A 23,171-nucleotide genomic window follows, 5' to 3' on the forward strand; every position below is an offset into this window, starting at 1 on the left:
ACGCAAATGAATAGCCAGAGGGTAGACAGTGCTTGGGCCGTGTATCAAGTGCCATAATCGTTCCCAACGCATGTGTTTTTTTTTTGTTTGTTTTGTTTTTGCTACCACCATAATCTAACACACGAGATGACACTTTCCTCCGGTTCTTGGCCAGATGCTGTTCCCTGTTCATTGACATCGTCCAAGTCTTCTCCTAGGCATAATGATGCGCCGCCGGAACAATTAATTAAGAATAAGTAGGTGACGGAAGCGGTGAGAAACAAGATCTTCCCCAAGTTTTCCGCCGCCCCGTCCGGTCACCGCGGGGTCCGGGGGTCCGGGGCTCCCTGGGGAGAGGGAGGTCGGGTTGACTCTCCGACCAAAGCTCCGGATTGACCAGAGTTCTGGTTTGTTCTGAACATTGGGCATATAGTCGAGCCAGGTCTCGATACCTGTTGTGGGGCTAACATTAACCTCTCCAAGATAAAAGTGCCCAAACGCCCACTTCGACCTGACAGCAGGAGTCACTAATTTGTCCTCTCTATCGAAGGCCATCTTGTTTCAGCCCGGGTATCCTCCAGCCACCATGTTTGGTGACTGGCAGACGTTTGGCATTGCCCTCTTCGCCTCCTTGGGGACATTCCTATACGTAAGCTACTGCAGCATGCTATGGCTATGTATTTATTGGCTAACCAGTTGGTCGACGGTTAGGGATATGACACGGGAATCGTGACCACGAGTCAGTCAGAGCCGAATGCGTTCTGAGGATTGCAGACGACTAACGGGGACCGACCACAGCTATTGCCCACGAGAGCTGGCTCGAATACATGAACCATCCTGACCCCGGCTTGCTCGGCTCGGTAAGTGATGAGCACCCATGGTCCCGGAGGTGGTTGGGTCGACGATATTAACACGTCTGGCTAGGTAGGGTCCATCTACATCGCTGGCGAAGCCGTGGGTGCCGTCGTGCAGATCTTCATTGGAGACAAGCTGGGCCGCATTGGCTTCATGCAGCTGTTGTGCGCTATCTGTACCGTCGGCTGTATCATTCAAACTGCGGCGGTCAACATTGGGATGCTCCTTGCTGGGCGCGTCATCACCGGCGTCGCTGTCGGGTAAAGGCCACACCTCCCTCCCCGACCTCTACTCAGGGACGCGGCACGAGTCCAGAAGAGAGCAAGAGGCTGACAGTACCAACAGGGCCCTTTGTTCGACTGTTCCTGTCTATCTCTCCGAAATCAGTAGTCCAAGGTACCGTGGCTTGATTGGTGGCCTAGTAGGATCAAATTTGACCTGCGGAATGATGACTGCTAACTGGGTGGGCTACGCCTGCAACTTTGCCCCGTATGGCAGTTTACAGTGGCGCCTCCCGCTCGCCCTACAGATTCCATGGGGTATCATTATGTTCATTGGGCTGGCAACGTTCATGCCGAACTCGCCTCGATATCTGATCCAGAAAGGCAAGGTGGAAGAAGCCCGCATAGCCTTTTGCCGCATTCGCCAAGATCTACATTCCCATGAGGTGATGGAAGAGTTTACTTTGATGAAAAGCCAGATTCAATTTGAGATGGAAAGGAAACTCCCGTCGTTTTGGGAGGCTTTCAGGCTCTATCGTCACCGTATCTTGGTGTTCGTGGCCCTGGCTCATCCTCGGGTCCACAGGTGGCTGACATGCATGGTCCCTCTAGGTCAATCGGCGTCCAGACTCTGACGGCTCTCACTGGCACGAACGTCATTCAGGTATGTTTCCCTTCTCTTTTCGGGACCAGTGTGTTGTGATTCAGTTCGCTGATGCTCTCTCCCCCGCTATAGTATTACCAAAGTAAGTGTCTCGAGTCACCGGGCAGGACATTGTATCTTGCTCACAGCTCCATTAGCGACACTCTATCAAGGATTGGGCGTCGGAAGCAGGACAAGGCTTGCCCTTTCGGGCGTTTGGGCCACAATCGGGTTTGTGGCGAGCGCCATCTCGATTCTCTTCCTTCCAGATCGCTGGGGTCGTCGAAAGTGAGTGGATATAGGAGTTCCTCCGCCTGGTCGTTGCTCACGTTATCTAGAATGCTCCTGACTGGTGTGGCTTGGATCATCGTCACCGAAATCTACGCTGCCGTCATGCAACGTGAATTCCAGAACACGACTAACACGGTCGGCAAGGCCTTTGCGATTGTCGGCATCTACCTCTTTGCCGTGGGTTACTGTAAGTGCGGTCGGCCCATGATTCGGCAAGACACAAGTTTTGCTGACCAAGTTGCACTGCCAGTCGGATTGATCGGGGTCATCACCTGGAACTACGGAGCAGAGGTTCTTCCAGTTTCCCTGCGAAACAAGTGGATGGGCGTTGCCGCTGCTGCACATTACATCACCAACGTTGCCCGTGCGTATCCCCTGTTACAATCCTGCTGGCCGACCGCACAGCTACTGACTATGTGCTGCTTCAGTGACCGAGGCCGGCCCTAGCGCCTTCAAGAACATCAAAGAGAACTTTTACTATGTATTCGTCAGCGCCTGCGCAGTGTACTTCGTCCTGATCTATCTTTGGTTCCCGTACGCTCGTCCCTCATCACATCGGCCAAACCGTCGCGTGCTGACAGATGTATAGAGAGACCAAGCAGAAGACTCTGGAAGAGATTGCTGCAGCTTTTGGAGACCGTGTCGTTGAAATTCAGGAGCAGGACGTCCTTGCTGATGGCGCGGCACTGGAGGTCAAAGCGACTGGAATTGTGCACATCGAACACACGGCTTGATCCGAGGGATCCAGGGTTTCTCTTGCTCAATGTACGTCAGCTAGCCAGCGATACGGCTCCTTTGTGGAGCGAGGTTCTACAGGTTGGATGGAAGGGAGAATGAAAGTGTGTCAGTAGAGAGAGGCATTACATCTCGGAGATCTATTGCGCCTTTCGGTTAATTGAGACATCTAGGGCTCGGTCTCGTGTGATCCGTGAATTGGGCTAGCCAATCTCCTTTTGTGGGAATAATTTACGCTGGAAAATACGTGGTAAATTACGAGGTCCTGGTCGCAATGATATCGTTCTGCTGAGCGGCGCTTCTGCCTTTCAGCGTAAGTCCAGTTTTAGGTCATTAGCAGAACCCGCCCTCGCAAGCCATTGTACAAAAGAGTCCGACATATAAACTCATCGTGGTCTCGGTCGGGCCGTATCTTTCGCCATCTCTGCATGTACTCCGGTGAAAGGAGAGTAATACTTTCGGTCACTATCAATTACACGCAAGATCACAGGACCCTCAGCTTAAGCGGCTTCGATCATTGTTTCACGGATCTATCCAATCCAGAACTCCAATGCCTAATGGAGGCTACCTCTCGATCATCATAGCAAGCTCAACGTCACAACTTCTACGACCAGATTTTCTGTTCAACGAAAGGCTTGGAAATTTCGGTGTTTCACCCAGCGAATGGCACATATTCACAACAGACTTGGTTCATTGCATGCGTTTTGCCCGTACCAGTCGCCGTTCTGCCATAAGTTCCGGTATTTTTGTTGGGGTGACCTTATCCTTCATCGTGGGTCCCCTAGGTCCTATAATGGGCTTCTATACTTGGCGATCTGCGAGGCGAGCAATAGAGCAAGAGAATCTCCAGAACACGACTCTCGCCAGAGTTCTTGACAGTACACTGGAGCATTGGAACGCCGAGCTCTTCCTGTCACACGGTCTCATCGTGAGACTGGAGTTTCCAGACGATAGAGCAACACAAGAGAAGGATGACAGATACCTAAAATTTGTCGGGCTACAAAAGAACTCCCCTCACTCTCAGAGCATGAGAATCACCAAAGAGTATGGACAGAGTTTGTACTGGGTCAGCGGTCTAGACAAACCCCGGTTGGTGCTGACGCACCTATATACTGGCTGCGACGACCAAGAATCACCTCCGGTTCTGTGAGCTCCCAATCAAGATATGTCGTGGTAGCCTACCCTCGTCATCTCTGGCAGCAGCAACAGAGGTGAGCAAGACATGAGCCTGCTTCAAAGATAATGGTCCAGCACCGATTCTGCAACGAAAAGGATACGATCCTCCACCATACCTCCAAATCGGCTGTCAATGCCAACCAGACTTAACCTTTATGACCACGCTATCACACTGGGAGCGCTGCATATCTGTTCGTCGCGCAACCTTCGCCAACTATATTGACGGCGCGGAGTCGGTTTGCGTCTATGTCGCCGCGCTCTGCATTTTGTCGAAGCTGCAAGGAGCACTGGAGTCTCGGACCAGCCGGAAATCTTGAGCATTTTGGAGAGCCATAGCGTGTACTTTGGCATTCGTTACTGTGCCTTAGATGCGCGGGCGACGGAAATTCAAATGTCACTGACGTCATGATTTAACTTATCCTCCAGTCCCCTTTTGCAGCGTTTGAAAGTACAGCAGACTCCAGCTCGTTTCCGCATACGAGGACCCCAAGCTCTGAAAACACCCAGACCAGGCGCCCATAAAATGGTGTCAAAACCGGGCCATGAAATCGTGTGACGGCCGGCGCCCTGGCGTAAAATATTGCTTTGTTTGGCAAGCGGCTCCACCCACATACTTCCAGTCCCAGGTGCCGAGATCCAATTGACTGCAGAAAGCCGTGCTTTGCACTGACGCTGCAGGCTTTTGCTACCAAGGATACAATAGCGATGTTGCGACCTTCAAACTTCAGGGAAACAAATTATGTCGTTCGGGAAGAATAGAAAATACTATTTGGGTCGCACCGACATTTTGGTCTTGTTCACCCTGCGGAGGATACAGGATCATCTTCTGGCTCACATGTCGTGTGGAGGCAGCTATCTTTTGCGTGGAATCGACTCATTCAAATTCCAACAGCCAAACGTCGTCAAGTCGTTCGTTTGACGCCGAGAGCCCACCTTGAATTATGACACTGGAGTCGGCGACCACGTCGGCCGCGAACCACCCACGGGGCATGGGCTTGTCTTCTCCGTCCGGGAACCGGACCTCTTGCCAATGTCCAGATTCAATGTCAAAGACCCATATATCTCCCAGCATTTTGCCAGCGCCTTGGTGTCCCAAGTTACTGGGGTCACTCTCTCCGAACATGGTCAAGAGACTGTCGCGGCCACCTATTTTCAATGCCAGCAGACAGCAAACGCTCCGCGGCCCAGGCCCCTCTCGGCCGTCTGCAGCAAACGAAATTGTGTTCCAATGAACATTCCCAGGGTCAAAGACGTCGAGAGTTCCGCCTTGCTCCTTTGCCCCGTCAAACCCGTTCATGCGCCACAGCTTCCCCCGCGCAAAAGCAATCGAGGTTCCGCCTCTGGCTGGATCCGGAGCTGCAGCATGCTGATGCCATTTCCGCTGAGACACACTAAACGACCACAGATCGCTTAGCCTGTCCTTCTCCGGGCAGCCAGCATGCAGATATATCATGTCATTGCCATCGTTTGCAAGAGCATGGTAGCTGCGACCGGGAGGGAACGGTGACTGAGGGTCTCGCGGCGTGATTTCTGACCAGGATTGAGTGGTAGGGTCAAAGCTCCAGAAAGCGCCGTGTTCCTCGATTGGTGCCATGGCGGTGCCGCCGCGTCCCGAGAAGACATAGACCTTGCCTTTCAGCGCCGTCGAAGCCGAGCCAACGCGAGGTTGCGGCGCCTGTGGCACCGTGGCAGCAGAGACTTGGCATTCTGGGGAAGATGAACCTGTTTCCAAAATCATGAGTACTCAGAGCAGCGGATGTACTAGTATGCCAACACCATGAGATACACTCACCCTGAACAATCGAGCAGGCGTAGACGCCTGAATCGACGGGCTCGCGAGGATGCAGCTCGCCCCCATAGATATAGGCGGTCTTCTCTATGACTGCCAGTGTTTGCGACGACCGGCGAATTAATGAGCTCGAGACATACTTTTTCCATGTTCCAAGCACCATTTTGGCGATGTCTTGAGCCAAGTTCGACTCGAGAAGGCGGTGAAATGCTTCGGAGGATGTTGCCTTGATGTATACTCGCGCTGGGAACAAAATACGGGCAGCAGAGCCACGTTCTATAGAATATTCATCACGCGGGGAGCGGTTCGTCGTCGGAGCCCACCCAAAGTCATGCTCAGCGGATTGGAGAATGCATCAGGGGACTTGTGGCGTAAAATATTGCCATAAAAGGTCAAGGCAGACCGAATCTTTCATTCCTGGAACAAAATAGTTCTGACTTCTGATATGTAGAATACACGTCACAACGATCTGCATCTCCCCAAGCCGATCTCTCATGATGGGGCCTTGAGACGGCGCTCCGGTCTTCGCCGCCTCCAATTGGCAAACGAGCACCTTGGCTTCAATGATTGGGGACAAAACACTTCGCCTAAGCGTCGCAATCCGAAGCGAAAATGACCGTCTTGTATTTGGGCGTAAAATTTGGCTTCATTTGGATTTTTGGCGGGGCCATTTCTATCTTGATATCATCACCCGCCCATCTGTTCCTCATTTCTATTCCGGTACGATTTTGCCCAAGCTATGGCAGCTGCAAGAACAGTTGCCGCTAAACCGCGCTCTGGTAAGATCCGTCGTGGCCATAGCGGGTGCAAGGCATGCCGTCGCAGGGGAAAGCGTGTAAGTTTCGTTGGTATTCATTGTACGTCTTCTAACGTTCCATAGTGCGACGAGGCAAAGCCAGTGTGTCGGGCATGCCACAGGCTCTCATTAGCTTGCGAATATGGATTGGACATTTCTTTCCGCCATTATAATGCCGGCCAGAATCAAGCACACTGTTCAAGGAAGACGTCGACACTTCGATCAGCGCACGTCTCTGAAACCCTGTCCCAGAACAAATGGCCGCATTCGGGGTCCAGTCTAAGCTGTGCAAGAACAAGATCAACGACAGTCCCTCCTGTTGCTCCACTTGTTGAGGAAGACACCACTGGTCTGTATTTCAAGCACTTCGAAAGTCATGTTCGCCACGTGTTACCAGGAGCTTTCAGGTGTTTGGTCGACACCAAAATGTCCTCCGCTCCAATACGCTATGCTGTTCTCTGCCTTTCGGCGTCTAATTTGGCCATGCTCGACGCACGGATTCAGTCGCGTCACATTCACAAAGATTCTAGAAGATCAGTCTTCAGCCCAATAGCAAATAGAGCACACCACCATCAGGCACGAAAATATCACGACCTCGCAGTTACGTGTTGCGACTCCAAAGAGGCTGGCAAAGATCCAGCTGGCTGGGCAATGGCGCTGGCTACGAAAGTACTTCTCGCCATCTATCATCACGCATCGACTGACCACCTAAGATTTCGACTGGCCGTAGAAGATGCTCATCAGTTCGTCCATCAGCACCGGACGGCCTTCCTGCAGTCGCCAGAAGGGCAAAAGGCACTGCAATTGTGGCACCGCCTTTCTGTATCATTTCGGACCTCGCGGCGTCCCCCTCTCCTTATTGAAGGGGAGAGCGACGAATGCTCCCAGGCAAAATTCGCCTCACCAAGTGCGATTGAGCATCTGTACCTGACCTGCATCTTGGGTATGAGTCCGGATGATCTGATATACGACATCCTGATCAAGACGATCGAGCTTCGGAAGCGAGCGGTCGTCTTTCGCACAGTTGCGCGGATTCACAATGTATCGGATGAATCGCAGCACCTCGGACGCCTTGCCCATGAACATCTGGACATGCTGCTTCACAGGCGTAGCAGGGCAGAAGAGTGCAAAGAAGCGGAAACAGGCTTTGTCCGGGGCCCGCATCTGATCGGCCTCCTGCAGACTCAGCGAGACCGGCTGTCAGTATGGAAATCCAGGCTCGATAGAGCTCAGCTACCGCCAGAGCTATGGGACTGCCAAAGCTCCCCGTGTGACGACAGTTCAATGACGGGGAGTACTGACTTCCCGACGTTTCCGACACACCGTGATGCAATGAATGCTCTGTACTACTTTCTCTGTCGGGTTATAATTGCAACGCTGCAAGAAGAAGAGCCGATGCAAGACTTGCCGACGCCGTCGTGTCAATCGGACGTCGGCCGCGTCCAGAAGATGGTGCAGACGATGCTATCAATCCTCCACACTCTGAATTTTTCCACGTCAAACACCTCTGACGTGTATACGTTTAGTCTGGGTGAAGTTTTGCTGCAACTCAGTCTCGCATGGCATTCCGCCTCTACATTCCAACTGATCCTGGACGTCACTTGGCCTCGACTAGAGGCCGGAGGACGTGGCTTTGAACATTCTCACTGTCCCACTCACTTAGTGAAGCGTATCATCGCTCTGCTAGCCGAGGAGTGGTCTCAAGGGCGAGCTATCACGTACGCGTCTTTGGCAGTTGAGGAGAGCGTCCCGAAATTGCAATTACTCGCTATCGGCTTACCTGTGGACCTCGTAGTGTGTGGCTTCTGTATGGATGGAACACACTTCATGAAGAGGATGCCATTGCCTTGAAGCTTGTTTCCAAGGAGCGCGCCATTAATTTTTGAGCTTCACCGCTTCCTGGCCAACATGTTCCCCTGACCAGACACATGAAAGGAGCGGCAATCCAAGAGTCATATCACATCGCATAGAGCCTGTTCTCGAGCGGCCCACACGCAAGCGATTAGAAAAATTCGAATAACATTCGAATGACTTCCGAGCAGTTTTCGTGGTTACTATACTTTCGAGCCATTCCGCATATCATGAAACAGAATTCCACCTGATTTGCCCGTGGTTTGCGGTATGGAACGCTTGGCATACCTCGCTGTGCCTAGGATAGTCCGATTTGAGCAATATTTTACGCCGGTATCGATTCGTATCCAGCCTCGACTCCAAATCATGTCTTTTTGTAGGACTCACAGTCTAGCTCCGAAGCCACATCTGTTTTGGTGCGGCTTTGTATTCTGTTCCTCATCTGGTGTTTCTTTCGTACTTCTCATTATCTCTTCTGTGCCTCACACTCCTCTTTCTCAGGCTATTTGGTTCCATTTCACCCTGGAGTTGGTTACTCCTCCTTCTTTGCTGGTATAGTCCGCGCAGTCAGCACCATTTCCGAACTGTAAATTGCATAGCTCCAAAAGTCCAGACATATTGGTTCTGTGAGAAGTGATACATGTTTCCAATACGTTTTTACACAATCATTCATAAATGTCAAACATGTGAGACCTGTGAAATCTTGGGAGATATTGCTGCATTGATCAAATGCTCCGTCGTAGAGGGTACTATGTTTCTTACGGAGAATCAAGGTGCGCATCAAGCAGTAGCACAAAAAGCCTCCAGCCGAGCCTGATCACTCCTGATATAGTTTTAGCCTGGATGGCAGAACTTATATCCTCCGCCATCGCTCAGTTACCGACCACGATATGGATTGCATGCGACACACATCCGAGCCATGGCTACTGCGAGGGATACTTTGACCGACACGGCGAGGCGGAGCGGGGACCACCCTGAGGAACATGAATTGAATATGCTGCGAAGGGATGCAACTCAGGCAGATCCATCGTCCAGTGTCGCTCCTTCCAGGACGGTGTCGACAGAAAACCACAAGTCCCAATGGTGGGCCTGGGCGAGACACCTCTTCCCCACGTACATTCATCACGTACCCCTTCGCGCCGCCAGGGATCATCTTGCGAACGAACGGGTCTTTCTGGGCTACGTTCGAACGTCTTCGGCCTTCGCCAACTTCGCCATCACAATTCTTCAGCTTTACAGGTTGAAGCACGACCCAGTCCCCCCGGGCAAGCTAAGCGACTATAACCTGGGGATCCCGCTTACGGTGGTGACGCTAGTCATAGGATTGGCCATCACTCTCGCAGGAGCGTGGAGGTTTTTCGCCTGTCAGAGCGCCATGGCTCAGAAAAAGCAGATTGTCACTAGCGGGGTGGTGGTGCTCGTCTTTATTCCGGTTTTAATTCTGGTAAGTTCGGCAACACCCTTTCCATGGAGACAGAGGCTGTTCCTGAACGACTTCATCAGCTGCTTTTGGTACTCCTAATCCTCACAATAATCGTCAATCCCAATACATGATGCCGAATTCAGCTGCAAAAGAGTCAGCCAAGAGGCCGTGTTGGCTAGCAGATACACTGTGCAACCACAGGTGACACAGCTCTCGATTACGAGAAGAAAGAGGCCCTGCTCGGGATCCCTTGTCACAGAGATTGCTACTTTTGGCTCAGCTCCTTGATTGGACTCCCTACATAGAGCCCTGATCCCGCCACCAAGTGCCTGGAGAGGCCCTCCCCTGCGTTTTCATCAGGCGACAGACCTCATCACCCTGCACAAATGGGACGACCTGCGGATTTGTCTTGTGTTCAAAAATGTATCCATGGGTGACCTCGTGACTCAAATTCTAATTCTTTCGAGCAAAATACGGATGTTCAAGGGCCCTTCCCAACATAGCCTTGTAATGTCGGCTGTTAATGTGGCGAGGCTGTGATCGAGCCTCATTAACCTCCCAAACTGGGGTTAGTGCCCAGCACTCTTGGCGCGGTGCACAACCGAAATTCAATCGATCTGCAGCATGCGCAGTCAAGATTTCTCTACACCACGACAACGACAACTTCACGTTCTCAACATCTTTCTCTACCACGAGGTATGTACACCGTGCGGCCCTTCTTCAGCTAGCCTAGGATGAGCAATCCGACTGCAACTCCTGGATTGTAGCATTTCCAGGGTCACTGCGGTTTAGGATACGCCCATCTTTCGCGACCCGAGCTGAAGAACCCTTCGCTGGGCACTCTTCTGGCTCGAAGGCTCCTGAAGACTAACGAGATTCCTCACCTTTGCAGATACCTCAAGTTCCCCGGCCCCCAACGAACTTGAGAATCTCCCTCGCCCTCAAATACCGCCAAAATGGTCAAGACATCTGTGCTCAATGACGCTCTCAAGAGCATCAACAACGCCGAAAAGGCCGGCAAGCGCCAGGTCATGATCCGACCCAGCTCCAAGGTCATCATCAAGTTCCTGGCCGTCATGCAGAAACATGGTACGTTCGCATCCTACGTTCTCGTTGGTTCGCAAAGAGGAGGATCCTGGTACACTGCACACATAAATTTGTCGGGTTGATAACTAGGCGGCGGTTTCAACGCATTGCACCCCACGACCTTTGCCCTTTAAGTGCCCGAAAGATTGACTTTTTTTTGCGACTGAGTCTTACACATTTGCTTTCTTGTTTCATCCATGTTTGATTAATGTTTATTCGGTCGCAACATACCAAACTTCATCTCAAGCATCGACTGATGGTTGTGTTTTGTCAACAGGCTACATCGGCGAATTCGAAGAGGTCGACGACCACCGCAGCGGCAAAATTGTTATCCAACTCAATGGCCGTCTCAACAAGACCGGTGTCATCTCCCCACGCTACAACGTTCAACTCCGTGACCTCGAGAAGTGGGTTGTCAAGTTGCTGCCATCTCGTCAGTTCGGCTACATTGTTCTCACTACCAGCGCGGGTATCATGGATCACGAAGAGGCCAGACGGAAGCATGTTTCTGGAAAGGTCATTGGCTTCTTCTACTAGATGGCACATTGAAACGTGTTTCTGCATGTGGTACGCATGAGCGAGGGGATTGAGATACCCGGAAAAGTCTTGACTTCGAATTCAGCTCCTGATTCCATGGAGAAATCAGATGATTGCAGCTAGATCTAGGGGACCATCTCCCTGAATGAACCAAAATCGTCTCAAACCATGACTCCGTACATTGTAGGCCTTTACCGTAAAACTGTTGGACACGCTTGTGGCACTTGGGTAAGAATTTTTGGCCTTCAAGAGTGCCAAGACCTTTGCCCTAGTTGCCGAATCGGGACCCTGCGGGGCGCAACAAGTCTGTCCATCACTCAAAGACAGAGAACTTCCACTCTTCGCTCATCTCTGCTATCAACCATCAAACAACGCAAAAATGGTATGCGCATCTTCAAACCAACGATCGATCAACTTGAAATGCATTGCTGACTTATTCAGGCGCCCGCAGCATCCTCCGGCGGCAAGAAGCAAAAGAAGAAGTGGTCTAAGGGAAAGGGTACGTTTTCCACCGCCCATTTTTCGCCCATTTCTCTGCCCTCCCCTTGGCCGGGCCTCATCGTACCTCATAGCGGTCCCGATTTTGACCTCCTTGCTAACAATCGCTCTGCTCTGGCCGACGTGTAGTCAAGGATAAGGCCAACCACGCAGTTGTCCTCGACAAAGCCACCTCCGACAAGCTCAACAAGGACGTCCAATCGTACCGCCTCATCACCGTCGCCGTGCTGGTCGACCGATTGAAGATCAATGGGTCGCTCGCGAGAAAGGCGCTCGCAGATCTCGAGGACAGAGGCGTGATCAGGAAAGTGGTGGCACACAGCAAGGGCAGCATTTACACGAGAGCGGCTGCCGGTGGCGACTAGATGCCTCGACAGTAAAGATGGAGGTTGATGCTTGAGCAGAGAATGGAAGGCGAAAGACACAGCCGAGACTTCCTTGAGAGGACGTTCTTCGCCGTCAGATGATGTTGATGATATTGCATGGGACAGGGACGGGAAATGCCAGGTCGATAGACCGGAGCTACGGACTCGCATTGCAGAAAGGGAATCGCACATGTCCAACAAAAGCTGGACGAGGACGAATACCATTGTCACCATCAACGATTGGCACTTGCGAAGTTCTGTCTCAAATGGGGTCTTCGGGTGAATCTGGCTAACTGAGGAGCTTGCAACTACAGTCCCAGCAAAGTGCAGATAAACACAAACAATCCATGACTCCAAATCTGAGAAGATTTCGTCTATACCATCATGTGGTCGAACTCTTGCCGTGTCTGTCGTAACCGTAGCATCGCTCTACTGTACAGGTTTTCCTGGTGCGTCCTTTTTCTTTTCCTTTTTGGAGTTCATATTCTTCCTCTTCGGCCTCCCCTTCTTTGCAGGGTCGCACAGCTTCGGTGGTTCACCTGTATATTCTGGGACGCCGACCAATTTCCCAACCTCGAAGTATTTTTTATGGTTCTTGTAGAACTCTTCCCACCTTCTCACTTCATCCAAGACTTTTCTCTTTGCCTCTCGTCTTTCTTTCTCTGCGCGCAGTTTCCTTGCCCCACTCGATATCTCTTCATCTGGATCGTCCTCGATGGGTATGTAAATCAGTTCCGCGCCTCTGAGGTCCCCGGTCCGATCGTCAAGAAAGCATCCAGTCACAAAGGCCCGGGTAGCGTCTCTTCCCGCGAACACTTCGTAACTCCCACCTGGTCCGTAAGTGTGCTTTCCGGCAGAAACATCAAAGACCGTCCCATTGATAGCCAGATAAATAGGCTTCGCAGGGTCACTGCCGTCAAAGTGTGCCAATTGATCCGGCGTGAGGGCTATTGGCCCGGTCCACCAGTGGGACAGCTTAGATGGATTCAGGAACCATGGTTCGTATTTGAACAGCAGAGACGTTCCGGAGGTGAGGTAGTATGAGAGCAGACAAGAGGCGAATATTAAGGTGAGTATGACTCGCAAAATATCGAGGGGGGAGATGACACGGGACGTTGTGTCCTCGGGCTCATCTGGCGTGGTTGTTGGCGAGGTGGTAGCGGACTTTGGTGTTGTAGGCTGAGCTCGAGGGGGGCGCCGCCGGGTGGACGAGGCATTAGCCATTATACTATATCAGCGAAGGGCTCTTTAGCGACAATGCATGTACTGAAGTCGCATCCTCTTGCGGAACCCTGGTTCTTGGTCGAACAGTGGGCAGGAACAATAGTTTGTTATGCTGCGATCGCAAGTGAGCCGTGTGGGGAAATTGTGGGCTGGGGACGAGATGCAACTTCCAGCCACGCGGATTCATTGAATCGAGGTGCTCAGCTCACCACCTCACCTACCTTCTTTCCCTCTTCGCCCTTTCATTTTCTTGTCTCCGCCTGCATGAGATTTACGGACGCAGTTTATTGCGGTGCGGCATCTTGCGCTCTCTCGAAAACGCCCTTGACTCGCCGTGTTGCGGAACGAGCGAGCCTCGGCTGAGAAAAGTAAACAAAAGGACGATCCATCATTCCACCTTACGCGGACCCTTTCAAACTCGTCGTTGCCCAAACCCTCGGTCGAGCTCAAAGCTCTCCCCCTTCAGGCGTGTCCGAATCCTGAGCTTCCAGTGACGTTCCGACGCAGCCATGTCTTACTCGTACACCGTGACGGAGCGCAAACGGAAGACGACCTCCTCTGGCGGGTACGGATACTCAGGCAGCAGGTCGACGTTTGGGTATTGGGTTCCCCTTGCTCTCACCGTTACGGCGGCAACCATTGGTCTCGCTGCATGGGTATGGGGTGAGAGGAAAGATGACGAGGAATCGAGTGAAGATGAACAATACCAGGGAGCGCCTCCTCCACCAGGCTATGCATCGATGAGCGGCGCTCTACCTCCCGGACCACCAATGGCAGCTGGCTTCCAAGGAGGACCTCCTCCTCCAGGAGGCGCTCCCATGCCAATGACACCTGGCCCACAGCAGCCTGGAGGGTTCGGCGCACCTCCTCCGCCGGGTGGTTACCAAGGGCCTCCACCAGGGGGTTTTCAGGGACCCCCTCCTCCTGGAGGGTTTCAAGGTGGACCTCCACCTCAAGGATGGCGCGGGACAGAAGAAGAATACCGTACTCGCTCAACTGCAGTAGAGGAGCAACAAGAGACCGGTATCGTCGCTCGCATGTCCAGTGCACTGGGTTTCGGTCGATCAGTTACTCCCTCAGGCGATCGATCGCGCAGCCAGGGTCAAGCTCAATCATATGACTGGGCTAACAAGCCATTTGCTTCCGCAACAGCGGCGGCGGGAGCTATGGTTGGTGCTGCTATAAGCACCCTAAGTGGAGGAGGTGGTGAAGGCTACGAGGACCACGAACGATGGAGTGAGGAGGCAGAACAGCGAGACAATGACCGTCAGATCAAACAAGGCATCCAGAGGCGCGGAACAGCTGACGAGTTCTTTTCGGGGAGCATCGAGCTGCCCAAGTCTGCATCTATCGCCAACCGGAAAAGAAAAACGGTGGCTGTGGTAGTATCAGCCGTTGCATTGGAACCAGATACCGAGTCGGATGCTGAACATGCGGTAAGTTTGTATTTCCAGGCCCACGACATTTAGATGCTAACAGATTTTCAGTCGATCCTTTCACATCTCCCGGAATATATCGAACCTGACGCAACACGAGTCTTTGTCCTGATCTACGCCCCAGAACTGAAAATGCACCCACTCAGCCACGCAACAAGACGGCCCTCACAATCCATGACATCTTCATTCTCAAACATTAGCCATGCAGATGCACACACTCCTGCCCAGACACCAGGGGAATTCCCCAGCGATGGCATCCTTACTCAGGTGGATCCGAACCCGATGGACGAATCGACTTCTCTCTTCAAGACTCTATACAATCAAGCTGTGGGTATTGTGGATAAAGATACAATGGTGCTGCCCTACACCTCACCCAACGGACATAAACATATCCTCCGCAGCCTCTCGCCCGAGGTTGTGTATATTCAAGAGTCTCTCTGCGGTCGTGATGGCGAGATCGTCTCAGAGTTATCTGGCTGGGTCAAGCAGACTGTCATTGTAATTGGCGACGAAGGTGGCCATGGTGGCCTGATCGATACGGACGATGAATCTGTAACTCACAAGGCAACAGAAAAGTGGTGGCAGAAGGAAGAGAGGACGGGACTGGGGAAAAGAGTAGCTGTGGTGGAAAGTCTGAAGATTGGGGAGGATTGGGACAGACGGATCAATGAGAAAGATTGAAGCTAGGTGTGGGAGCGAGAAGAGTGATGATTGACGGCACCGGTAATGTTGTGATGAAGCCTTTTTTTCTTGTTTTGGAGATGCAATCATGTATCTGGCTGATTATGGTAGCGCCTACTGGAGGTTATTGCTCGCTTCACACGGTCCTCCTCAATCGCCTTTGCCTTCGTTACCTTCAAGCACTTCCTGCATCCTCTTCTCCAACGGCCTCGTGTCGATGAACGTTTCCATCCGGTAGCAAATTAGTCCTCCCGTATTCGCTCCGTCACCCAATGCTCCATCATCCTCTCCTCTCTCCCTGACATAGAACGTCGCAAAGCCCGGAATCTCTACATCCGCCTTGCCACTCGGGTCGTCGCCTTTGACGCGATACTTGATCCGCGCGGCCTGGTAGATCCTGGGTGCCACATAATCGAAATACTCGACGTAATGTTCCATCAGGTCCAAGCGGGCGAGCTGCGGCGGAAAGAACGTGTCACGGACGCTTTCCAGGCCTTGTACGGGGGGATTGTTGCCGAATTGCAGGACGATGGATGGCGAGAAGAAGTTGTTGCACCAGTGCGAGGCGGAGAGGGTGGCGGAGGCGGCGTGGAACTGTGGCCGTCAGTTAACCGCCTATCAGTCCAATGAGAAGCAACAAGAGGTGTTGTGATATTGGAGGGCGATGCTAGGAGGGAGAAATATTGATATGAATTTGGTTGGGACATGGGAGGACAAGGCTGAGGAAATGGTTCTTGCATAGGATACTATACTTACTTCTTCGAGCCATTTCTGGATCTTTGCTCTCTCAGGATCCTGCTTTGAAGCCATTTCTTAATTCGCGACTAGTTAGTACGAGCCAGAAGCCAATCTATACCGGTCCTATTGAGCATGCCATTGGTCTTTAATATGGCGTTTCGATGCTGCGTCTGAGACCATCACCTGACCACTCTCCTCCACCCCCTTTTTGATCATTTGTCAGCGGAGCAGAGCCAAAGACCTTACGGACCTGCAAGGCTTCATCACGTCAGTAAGGGCCAATGCCCTTTGCCTTGGAGCTTCGTACACAATGACCTTGACAAATCAAGCAAGGCAAACAAAACTCCTCTCAGAATGACACGGACGATACCTCCGAATATTGTTGCAAAGACAGTCCGGACGTTTGTTTCGGTCGAAAAGGTCCGAGTGCCAGGGCAACCGGTGGACGAAGAGCCCACTTGTCTGTCCTAAAGCTTTGCCAAAAGGTAGACGGCATGGAAAAGCTGCACGAGATTCATCATTCGCGATCTACACGGGCCCGCAATCTTCGGCGTGCTACATCTATGTCACAGTACATAGTCCTCGAGCGTACTCGGGGCAAACAAGTCCTCAGGGTTGAATCTCTTCTTCGCCAGCCCCTGATCGAAGGAATACTGCAAGAACTTGTCCAGCACATGCTTGTTCGCCTCGAAGCCATCTTTCCACCAGCGATCATCCCCACCCATTAGTCTCTTCGTCTCCTCCACATGGTCTTCTAACCACGGCAGAATGTACCGCAACGCCGCTCGCTCCTTCAAGGGCTCATATGCCATCTCCAGGCTCCTGGCGAAGGCTTTCGTTAGGCTCTTTGCGATCCACGGATTAGCCTCATACACGCTGCGCTTCAAGGCCACGACGTGCATGATCGGGAATATCTTGGTTCGTGCATAGTACTCCGCTTCGACGGCTTTGAAGTCGTCAAACAGCCGTGTTACAGTCTCCGGTGACGTGTCGAACGAGGAGGGCTTTGTGGCGCTGAAGATGGCGTCGAGCTCGCCATCGGCAAGCATCTGTGACAGGTTTTGGCCCGGCTGGATCGCCGTCACTTTGATGTCGGCAGGGTAACTGTGCGACACCTTGGAATGCCGGGGCTTCTCCGATGGCTCGATGGCACCAGTGTAGAAGTGCACACTGGAGAGAGGGACCCCAAAGTCCTCAGCCAGGATGCCTCGTTGCCAGACTGCTGCTGTCACTGCGATTCACCAAAATGATTAGCGACGGTTAGACCTCTCTCCCCCGAATGGCAGTTGGGGGATAGTTGGTGGTGACCGACTTTGATACTCCGGAGTTCCAATGCGTTTCCCACGCAGATCCTCCGGTCTCTTGATACCGGCTTTGGAATTGATATACATCGACTGATGCCGGAAGAAGCGCGACGGGAAGACCGGCAGGGCAATAAATGGCGGGTTCTCTTGGTTCAGGGTCAGAACATAAGAGGACAAGGAAAGCTCAGACAGGTCGAATTCCTGGAATCGAAGTTGGCGGAAGAAGCTGTCCTAGACCGTGTCAGTCATTCACTCTATATCCCTCGCTGCAACCGCTGTGAGAGGAATTTGGGACCAGCATACGTCTCCTCGACCCGGTAATTGAGAAATGTGAGCTCAATGCCCTCTGCTCGCACTCTGCCATCTTCAATAGCTTTCATCCGGTCGTAATCCCAGCACGCAAAGGAGAGTTGGAGCACCATTTTGGGCGAGCAACCTTTCACTACGAGTGCCGCGAACTTTTCCTCAGGGCTGGAGAGTATTATCCCTTCCTGCTATTTCTCTTATTCTTTTTTTTGTACATGGATGTATCCTTCAGCCTACTCCCCCTCCCGGCCCCCAATGGCCTTCGGGCAGTTTCCGGTGCGAGGCGCCACTGGGACACGGTCTCGACCCCGAACAGGGAAATGTCTCGATCCGGGGCTCCAGTTCGTCGGCGCCACTTTATAAGGTCCGCGGCTCACTCCGACAGAGCCCTCCTTGTCGAGGTCGGGGGGATTCTGGGGAGAGGCGAGACCACGAGATATAATACCCCACAGCATGCATGTGTGTGTCTTGAGATGCTACACTCCTACCCCAGATTCACAGAAGCCCTCGCAATTGTCTCCCTACAAGATGGATGCTGACGACAAAGTCCGCGTTGTGGTTTCCAGAGAAGGCTCTGACCAGGCGATTGAAAATGCAGTCTCAGAGAAGCCTGATGAAGTTCGACGCGATCGTCATGGATTTCCGCTTCTCCCACAACCCACGCGTTTTCGCGACGACCCTTTGGTAAGAGAAAAGAACGACTCCTTGGGATTCAATATATTAATGTGAGCTTTGCAGAATTGGCCATCGTGGCTGAAGTGGCTCGTGCTCCTCCAGGCGTCATTCCTCGCAATGCTAGGGCCCTTCAACTCCGCAGTTGTCAATCCTGGGTTGGTGCCGCTTGCAAAGCTTTTCCACATCCCTGTCGGCCAGGCGTCGTATCAGACAACCTCTGTCATCATCTCTGTGGGCATTTCGCCTTTGTTCTGGACTCCGCTTGCCAATGTCTATGGGCGACGACCGGTCTATCTCATCTCGACGCTCATCGGAATAGTCGCAACGGTCGGCAGCGGGGTTGCGAAAACATGGCATACTCTGATTATTGCCCGGGTCTTCAGTGGCGTTGGCGTCGGTGCGGCGATGGCGCTTGGAGCTGCCACCGTCAACGACATGTTCTTTCTACATGAGGTACCGTCCTAAGCCGCATTCAGACGAGTTCGGAAAGTTGCTAACGATGAACTAGAGGGGCTTGAAGATGGGCGTCTTTACTGTCTTCTTGACCAACGGTGCTCACGTCGCCCCGGTCATTGGAGGCTACCTGGTACAGACAGCTGGAGTCCGCTGGGCATATTACTTCCCCGCCATCGTCAACTCTGTCACCTTTGTTTTCATGTTCTTCGCCATGCCCGAAACCCTATTCTCCCGCTCTGAGAGGGTGCTCGCACAGCACGAGGAGAGGACCTACATGCAGATGCTCTTCAGCTTTCGAAGGAATGCGCTACGGGACCGGAGAGTCCACATGCGAGATTTTGTGCGGCCGTTTGAGATGATGTACTATCCCTCGGTGACACTCACGTGTCTATACTACATCGTCTCATTCGCCTTCTCTTCAATCCTCCCAGCAGTGACGGTCGCCATTCTCTTCACCAAGATCTATCACTTCAAGACTGGAGCCATTGGGCTCATGCTGGGGCTTCCGCTTTTGATCGGCTCGGCTCTTGGAGAGTTCCTGTCCGGACCCTTTTCAGATTGGTTCATGTACCGATACGCAAAGAAACACGGTGGAGAGAGAAAACCAGAAGCTCGGCTGCCCGCGTCTCTGGGGAGCCTTCTCCTTTGCCCCACGGGAATCATCGTCTACGGCGTCTGCTTGTACCACAAGACGCACTGGATGGGCCCTGTGATGGGGATGGCGATTGCCAGTTTCGGTCTCCAATTGGTGACCACAGTCAGCTACGCCTACTGCAGCGACTGCTACAAGCCGCAGTCGGGAGAAATCAGCAGCTTGTACAACTTCTGGCGCCAGACCTTTGCGTTTCCCCTTGGGTTCTATGCGTAAGTGCTTGTCGAATTTTTTTTCCTTTCCGAATTTGAAAAACCCAGGCTGACAATCTACAGTCTCCCGTTCGCCGCCGAGATCACCATCCAGTGGGCTTGGATCACGCTTGCTCTAATCACCGCGGTGACATCCATGGGGATTGTTGTTCTGATATTCAAAGGTGAAGAGTGGAGGAAACGGCTCGGTCAGCCGCAGTTCCACAAGGATATCTAGCCTTGTGGCCATGATAGCTCGCTGCCTGCACATGCCAAGTTTCGGGTATGGCATCTTAGATATTGTCTTTGGGGATTTGTGATCAACGATACAATACTCGCTGGTCGCGGCTGTGTCTTAGGTTAGCTAGTAGACAGGCTGAGCGCTGAGATACTGAGTATATTGAACGATTTCAAGCATTATTTGTTGCGTGTAGGTGGTCATCTTAGAGGCCACAGTGTATCTCCCCATATTTACGGAGCAGGGACACAGACAGCATATTTAGAAAGCTGGTAATGGCCGGCTCTTGATCCTGGGCGACCTGTATTGTGGCGTCACGTGCATGGGCCCCGTGCCGTGTATTCCCCGGATTTCCAACCTCAACTGGGTGCGGGGTTTTGCATTTGCTCTCTCTCCCATCACATTCCCTTGCGCCACACCAACCACAACCGGACTACCAGGCGAATGAGAAGCTACTGCATGGAGGGGCCCCCATACCAGCAGAAGAATCCCTTCAGTCGCAGCATTGCGCTTCCCTGCCACCGGATGCGAGCCATTCTGTGCCTTCCAACATGGCGGACCCGCCACTGAAGAAAAGACTTGCGTCTGGAAGAGCATGCACAAACTGTCGGAAGAGGAAAAATCGTTGTGATGGGACTCGCCCCAAATGCTCGCCATGCCAGTTGCGCGGGAGCCTTTGCCTATACCCTTCTATGGTTGACGAGCTTAGCCTTGATGAGTAAGGAGTCGGTAGATGCTCACGTTTTTGGCATTGTCTAACTACTTTCCAGGCTCAGGTCACTGGTAGACATCAAGTCGCGAGCAAACGTCGAAGTCCTCAGTGAAGGCCCGGAACAAGTCCAGCAACGTCCATACTTTGACGACGACGACGCTGTTGCCGATGTCACAATCCAGAACAAAGTCGTCACCGCCCAGACTCCGCTGGGCACCACTCCCTCAGAATCTCAAGATCCCGAGCCATTCTTCGGAGAGTCGTCGACTTTTGCTTTCGTTTCAAAGGTGCAAACGACCAATGCCCCTCGTCAAGCTCTAACACCAGCGAACAAACGCCGCCGCCTTTCGAGTTCGAGAAGCTCCCAAACCCACAGTCTAGATCCTGGCCTCACTCCCAGGGACTGCGAAGACACCTACGGACTGCCTTCAAGAGATCTAGCAGACAGCCTTGTGGACCTGTATTTCAACCACGTCCACCGTCTCTACCCCTTTGTTCACGAACCAAGTTTCAGAACTCAATATGAACGAATGTGGATCAATGATGCGGAGCACTCTGACACGAAAGCCACCTGGCTGGCGGTTCTCAACCTCATCTTTGCCCATGGCTGCGAGTTCCATGATCCCATTGAAGGGAGAAGTGCATCATACTCGGCAACACGGTTCCTCGCAAGAGCTCGAAACATAGTGTTTGCTCACATCTTCAAAGAGGGTAATTTAGAGCTTGTACAGGCACTTCTTTTGATGTGCCACTACCTTCAAGGCACCTTGGAACTGACCGAGTGCTGGAGCCTAAGCGGACTAATGATCAGAACCTCTATCAGCATTGGCCTTCATCAAAACCCTTCGCCTGCTATGTCGGCTGTTGAAAGAGAAGTCAGCAAACGTGTGTGGTGGGGTTGCTTCGTTATTGACCGCACTTTGAGCATGAAATTTGGCAGGCCGCCGTCCATTCCTACTGGAAATGCGTCAGATGTTGAGTTCCCGTTGCCAGTGGACGATCAGTATATCATGAATGACTCAATCGTTCCTCGGCAGCCTGCAAATCGTCCGTCTCTGACGTCCTTCTTCGTTCAGACGATCAAACTCGCACATATCATCGACAGTGTCCTGCTCAAACTCTACTCATCGTCGACAAAACCATGGACTTCTACAAATCCGTCCCCCAACAAGCAGGACCATTTTACAGAGATCTTTGGCCACTCTGTTCTTTTGGACGGAGAACTCGTGTCCTGGTGGAATGCCAATCCACCTCATCTGAAAGAGGAGCCCAACTACCCGGACGGGCCTGATTTCCAGCGACAGCGTAATGTCATGTTCATTCGGTGCGCAAGCCATACGGTTAATGTTGAATAAAGAACTGATCTAAGTGTAGGTTTCTGAATGTTCGCCTGCTGCTACATCGCCAGTCTTTCCTTATCTTCAGTCGACAGGAAATCGAGGACAGCTTCCACCGAGACGTTGCAATTGCCTCGTGCAACCGTTGTATCTTGGCTGCCCGCGAGACGATCAGGGTGATCTACGCTCAGTATCGTCGCGGGCTGCTGAATTCCCTGTGGTACAATCTCCACTGTAAGTCTCAATTCCTCTATACTGACTCTCAGCTAACATGTAAAGATGTCTTTACCGCAATCGGGGTTCTCTTGACACTTCAGACCATGGAGCGATGGAAGCTGAATGCGCTGGGTCAAACGGGGACCGACGAAACACTCGAGTTGGGCATGGAGTTCTTGAAGGCGGCCAGCGGTACCAGTACCCTTGCAGCGAGGTATCTGATTCTGCTTGAGCGCATTCAAACTCAGACGAGTGGTCGGGAGACACCCCTTCCCGGTCAACTCTCGGGCCAAGGCCATCTGACGCAGCATCAACCCGATGGTTCGGACCCGGCGTTGCTATCGGCAGACAGAACCCCATGGCAACGACCGCAGGACGAGCCGCAATTGACACTCAGTTCGGATCTTATCGACTTTGACGACTTGCTCTTTGGGACGGGTCTCCCGAGAGACCTGCTGTCCGCTGATTGGTCAGGCTTTGAGCCTCTATGATCGGATAGCTGCTTCAACGAAACAGCACAAGGCCGTCCGCCAGCTGCCACGCTACGAAACAGGCTTGTGCGGAGACTCCAAGTTGTTGGAGTTGTTGCCCACATTTTTGGAGACCACGCGACGACAAAACCGGGCCTTCAAGCTGCAAGTATCCGCCCGGCACGAATCCGAAGGAGCCGCGGCTGGGAGCCGACGCCGTAAGAGAGGAGAAGGAGGGCACCATTACAAGGGGTCTCGGCATATTAAAAGCACAGGAACCACTAGGACGA

General features: G+C 52.5%; 10 protein-coding genes across 11 annotated transcripts; 7 read left to right on the forward strand and 3 right to left on the reverse strand.

Annotated features, from left to right (window-relative positions):
* Window positions 1-3,517: 3,517 nt before the first annotated feature.
* PV07_01467 (uncharacterized protein) lies at window positions 3,518-3,874 on the forward strand (the record flags this gene model as incomplete). Its single annotated transcript, XM_016387996.1, has 1 exon — window positions 3,518-3,874. One exon carries the CDS (start codon window positions 3,518-3,520, stop codon window positions 3,872-3,874), a length of 357 nt encoding a protein of 118 aa, XP_016254924.1.
* An 829-nt stretch (window positions 3,875-4,703) lies between these two features.
* Window positions 4,704-5,852, reverse strand: PV07_01468 (uncharacterized protein; the record flags this gene model as incomplete). The annotated part of the gene is made up of 2 exons (XM_016387997.1): window positions 4,704-5,622; window positions 5,693-5,852. 2 exons carry the CDS (start codon window positions 5,850-5,852, stop codon window positions 4,775-4,777), a joined length of 1,008 nt encoding a protein of 335 aa, XP_016254925.1. The 3' UTR covers window positions 4,704-4,774.
* Window positions 5,853-9,186: 3,334 nt separating this feature from the next.
* On the forward strand, window positions 9,187-10,161 carry PV07_01469 (uncharacterized protein). Its single transcript, XM_016387998.1, has 2 exons — window positions 9,187-9,780; window positions 9,840-10,161. The coding sequence occupies exons 1-2, from the start codon at window positions 9,256-9,258 to the stop codon at window positions 9,888-9,890; spliced, it is 576 nt and encodes a 191-aa protein (XP_016254926.1). The 5' UTR covers window positions 9,187-9,255; the 3' UTR covers window positions 9,891-10,161.
* Window positions 10,162-10,392: 231 nt separating this feature from the next.
* PV07_01470 lies at window positions 10,393-11,551 on the forward strand. Of its 2 annotated transcripts, XM_016388000.1 has the most exons (3): window positions 10,393-10,455; window positions 10,652-10,848; window positions 11,123-11,551. In XM_016388000.1, the coding sequence occupies exons 2-3, from the start codon at window positions 10,716-10,718 to the stop codon at window positions 11,380-11,382; spliced, it is 393 nt and encodes a 130-aa protein (XP_016254928.1). In that variant the 5' UTR covers window positions 10,393-10,455; window positions 10,652-10,715; the 3' UTR covers window positions 11,383-11,551. The 2 variants fall into 2 exon arrangements, with proteins under 2 accessions (XP_016254928.1, XP_016254927.1); XM_016387999.1 differs by having other exon boundaries at window positions 10,393-10,848.
* Window positions 11,551-12,882, forward strand: PV07_01471 (40S ribosomal protein S25; the record flags this gene model as incomplete). Its single annotated transcript, XM_016388001.1, has 4 exons — window positions 11,551-11,610; window positions 11,633-11,764; window positions 11,824-11,881; window positions 12,010-12,882. The coding sequence occupies 4 exons, from the start codon at window positions 11,551-11,553 to the stop codon at window positions 12,243-12,245; spliced, it is 486 nt and encodes a 161-aa protein (XP_016254929.1). The 3' UTR covers window positions 12,246-12,882.
* PV07_01472 (uncharacterized protein) lies at window positions 12,464-13,560 on the reverse strand. The gene has a single exon (XM_016388002.1). The coding sequence runs from the start codon at window positions 13,467-13,469 to the stop codon at window positions 12,675-12,677; it is 795 nt and encodes a 264-aa protein (XP_016254930.1). The 5' UTR covers window positions 13,470-13,560; the 3' UTR covers window positions 12,464-12,674.
* A 121-nt stretch (window positions 13,561-13,681) lies between these two features.
* On the forward strand, window positions 13,682-15,934 carry PV07_01473 (uncharacterized protein). Its single transcript, XM_016388003.1, has 2 exons — window positions 13,682-14,905; window positions 14,957-15,934. The coding sequence occupies exons 1-2, from the start codon at window positions 13,979-13,981 to the stop codon at window positions 15,584-15,586; spliced, it is 1,557 nt and encodes a 518-aa protein (XP_016254931.1). The 5' UTR covers window positions 13,682-13,978; the 3' UTR covers window positions 15,587-15,934.
* Window positions 15,633-16,441, reverse strand: PV07_01474 (uncharacterized protein). The gene is made up of 2 exons (XM_016388004.1): window positions 16,343-16,441; window positions 15,633-16,180 (listed from the first exon to the last, which is right to left on the reverse strand). Exons 1-2 carry the CDS (start codon window positions 16,394-16,396, stop codon window positions 15,737-15,739), a joined length of 498 nt encoding a protein of 165 aa, XP_016254932.1. The 5' UTR covers window positions 16,397-16,441; the 3' UTR covers window positions 15,633-15,736.
* Window positions 16,442-18,462: 2,021 nt separating this feature from the next.
* PV07_01475 (uncharacterized protein) lies at window positions 18,463-20,146 on the forward strand (the record flags this gene model as incomplete). Its single annotated transcript, XM_016388005.1, has 4 exons — window positions 18,463-18,618; window positions 18,673-19,062; window positions 19,118-19,929; window positions 19,993-20,146. 4 exons carry the CDS (start codon window positions 18,463-18,465, stop codon window positions 20,144-20,146), a joined length of 1,512 nt encoding a protein of 503 aa, XP_016254933.1.
* Window positions 20,147-20,838: 692 nt separating this feature from the next.
* On the forward strand, window positions 20,839-22,902 carry PV07_01476 (uncharacterized protein; the record flags this gene model as incomplete). The annotated part of the gene is made up of 4 exons (XM_016388006.1): window positions 20,839-20,864; window positions 20,917-22,182; window positions 22,233-22,429; window positions 22,475-22,902. The coding sequence occupies 4 exons, from the start codon at window positions 20,839-20,841 to the stop codon at window positions 22,900-22,902; spliced, it is 1,917 nt and encodes a 638-aa protein (XP_016254934.1).
* Window positions 22,903-23,171: the final 269 nt, after the last annotated feature.

The sequence above is a fragment of the Cladophialophora immunda genome (assembly GCF_000835495.1).
Source record: "Cladophialophora immunda strain CBS 83496 unplaced genomic scaffold supercont1.1, whole genome shotgun sequence".
NCBI lineage: Eukaryota > Fungi > Ascomycota > Eurotiomycetes > Chaetothyriales > Herpotrichiellaceae > Cladophialophora > Cladophialophora immunda.

Excerpts from the sequence above, each read along its gene's own strand:
- PV07_01473 (XM_016388003.1), top strand. The coding sequence starts at position 13,979 with ATGTCTTACTCGTACACCGTGACGGAGCGCAAACGGAAGACGACCTCC. Across the intron at positions 14,906-14,956 it reads AGTCGGATGCTGAACATGCG|TCGATCCTTTCACATCTCCC; the intron begins GTAAGTTTGTAT and ends ACAGATTTTCAG.
- PV07_01469 (XM_016387998.1), top strand. The coding sequence starts at position 9,256 with ATGGCTACTGCGAGGGATACTTTGACCGACACGGCGAGGCGGAGCGGG. Across the intron at positions 9,781-9,839 it reads TTATTCCGGTTTTAATTCTG|CTGCTTTTGGTACTCCTAAT; the intron begins GTAAGTTCGGCA and ends CGACTTCATCAG.
- PV07_01470 (XM_016387999.1), top strand. The coding sequence starts at position 10,716 with ATGGTCAAGACATCTGTGCTCAATGACGCTCTCAAGAGCATCAACAAC. Across the intron at positions 10,849-11,122 it reads GGCCGTCATGCAGAAACATG|GCTACATCGGCGAATTCGAA; the intron begins GTACGTTCGCAT and ends TTTTGTCAACAG.
- PV07_01472 (XM_016388002.1), bottom strand. The coding sequence starts at position 13,469 with ATGGCTAATGCCTCGTCCACCCGGCGGCGCCCCCCTCGAGCTCAGCCT.
- PV07_01474 (XM_016388004.1), bottom strand. The coding sequence starts at position 16,396 with ATGGCTTCAAAGCAGGATCCTGAGAGAGCAAAGATCCAGAAATGGCTC. Across the intron at positions 16,181-16,342 it reads TCCAGAAATGGCTCGAAGAA|TTCCACGCCGCCTCCGCCAC; the intron begins GTAAGTATAGTA and ends TGACGGCCACAG.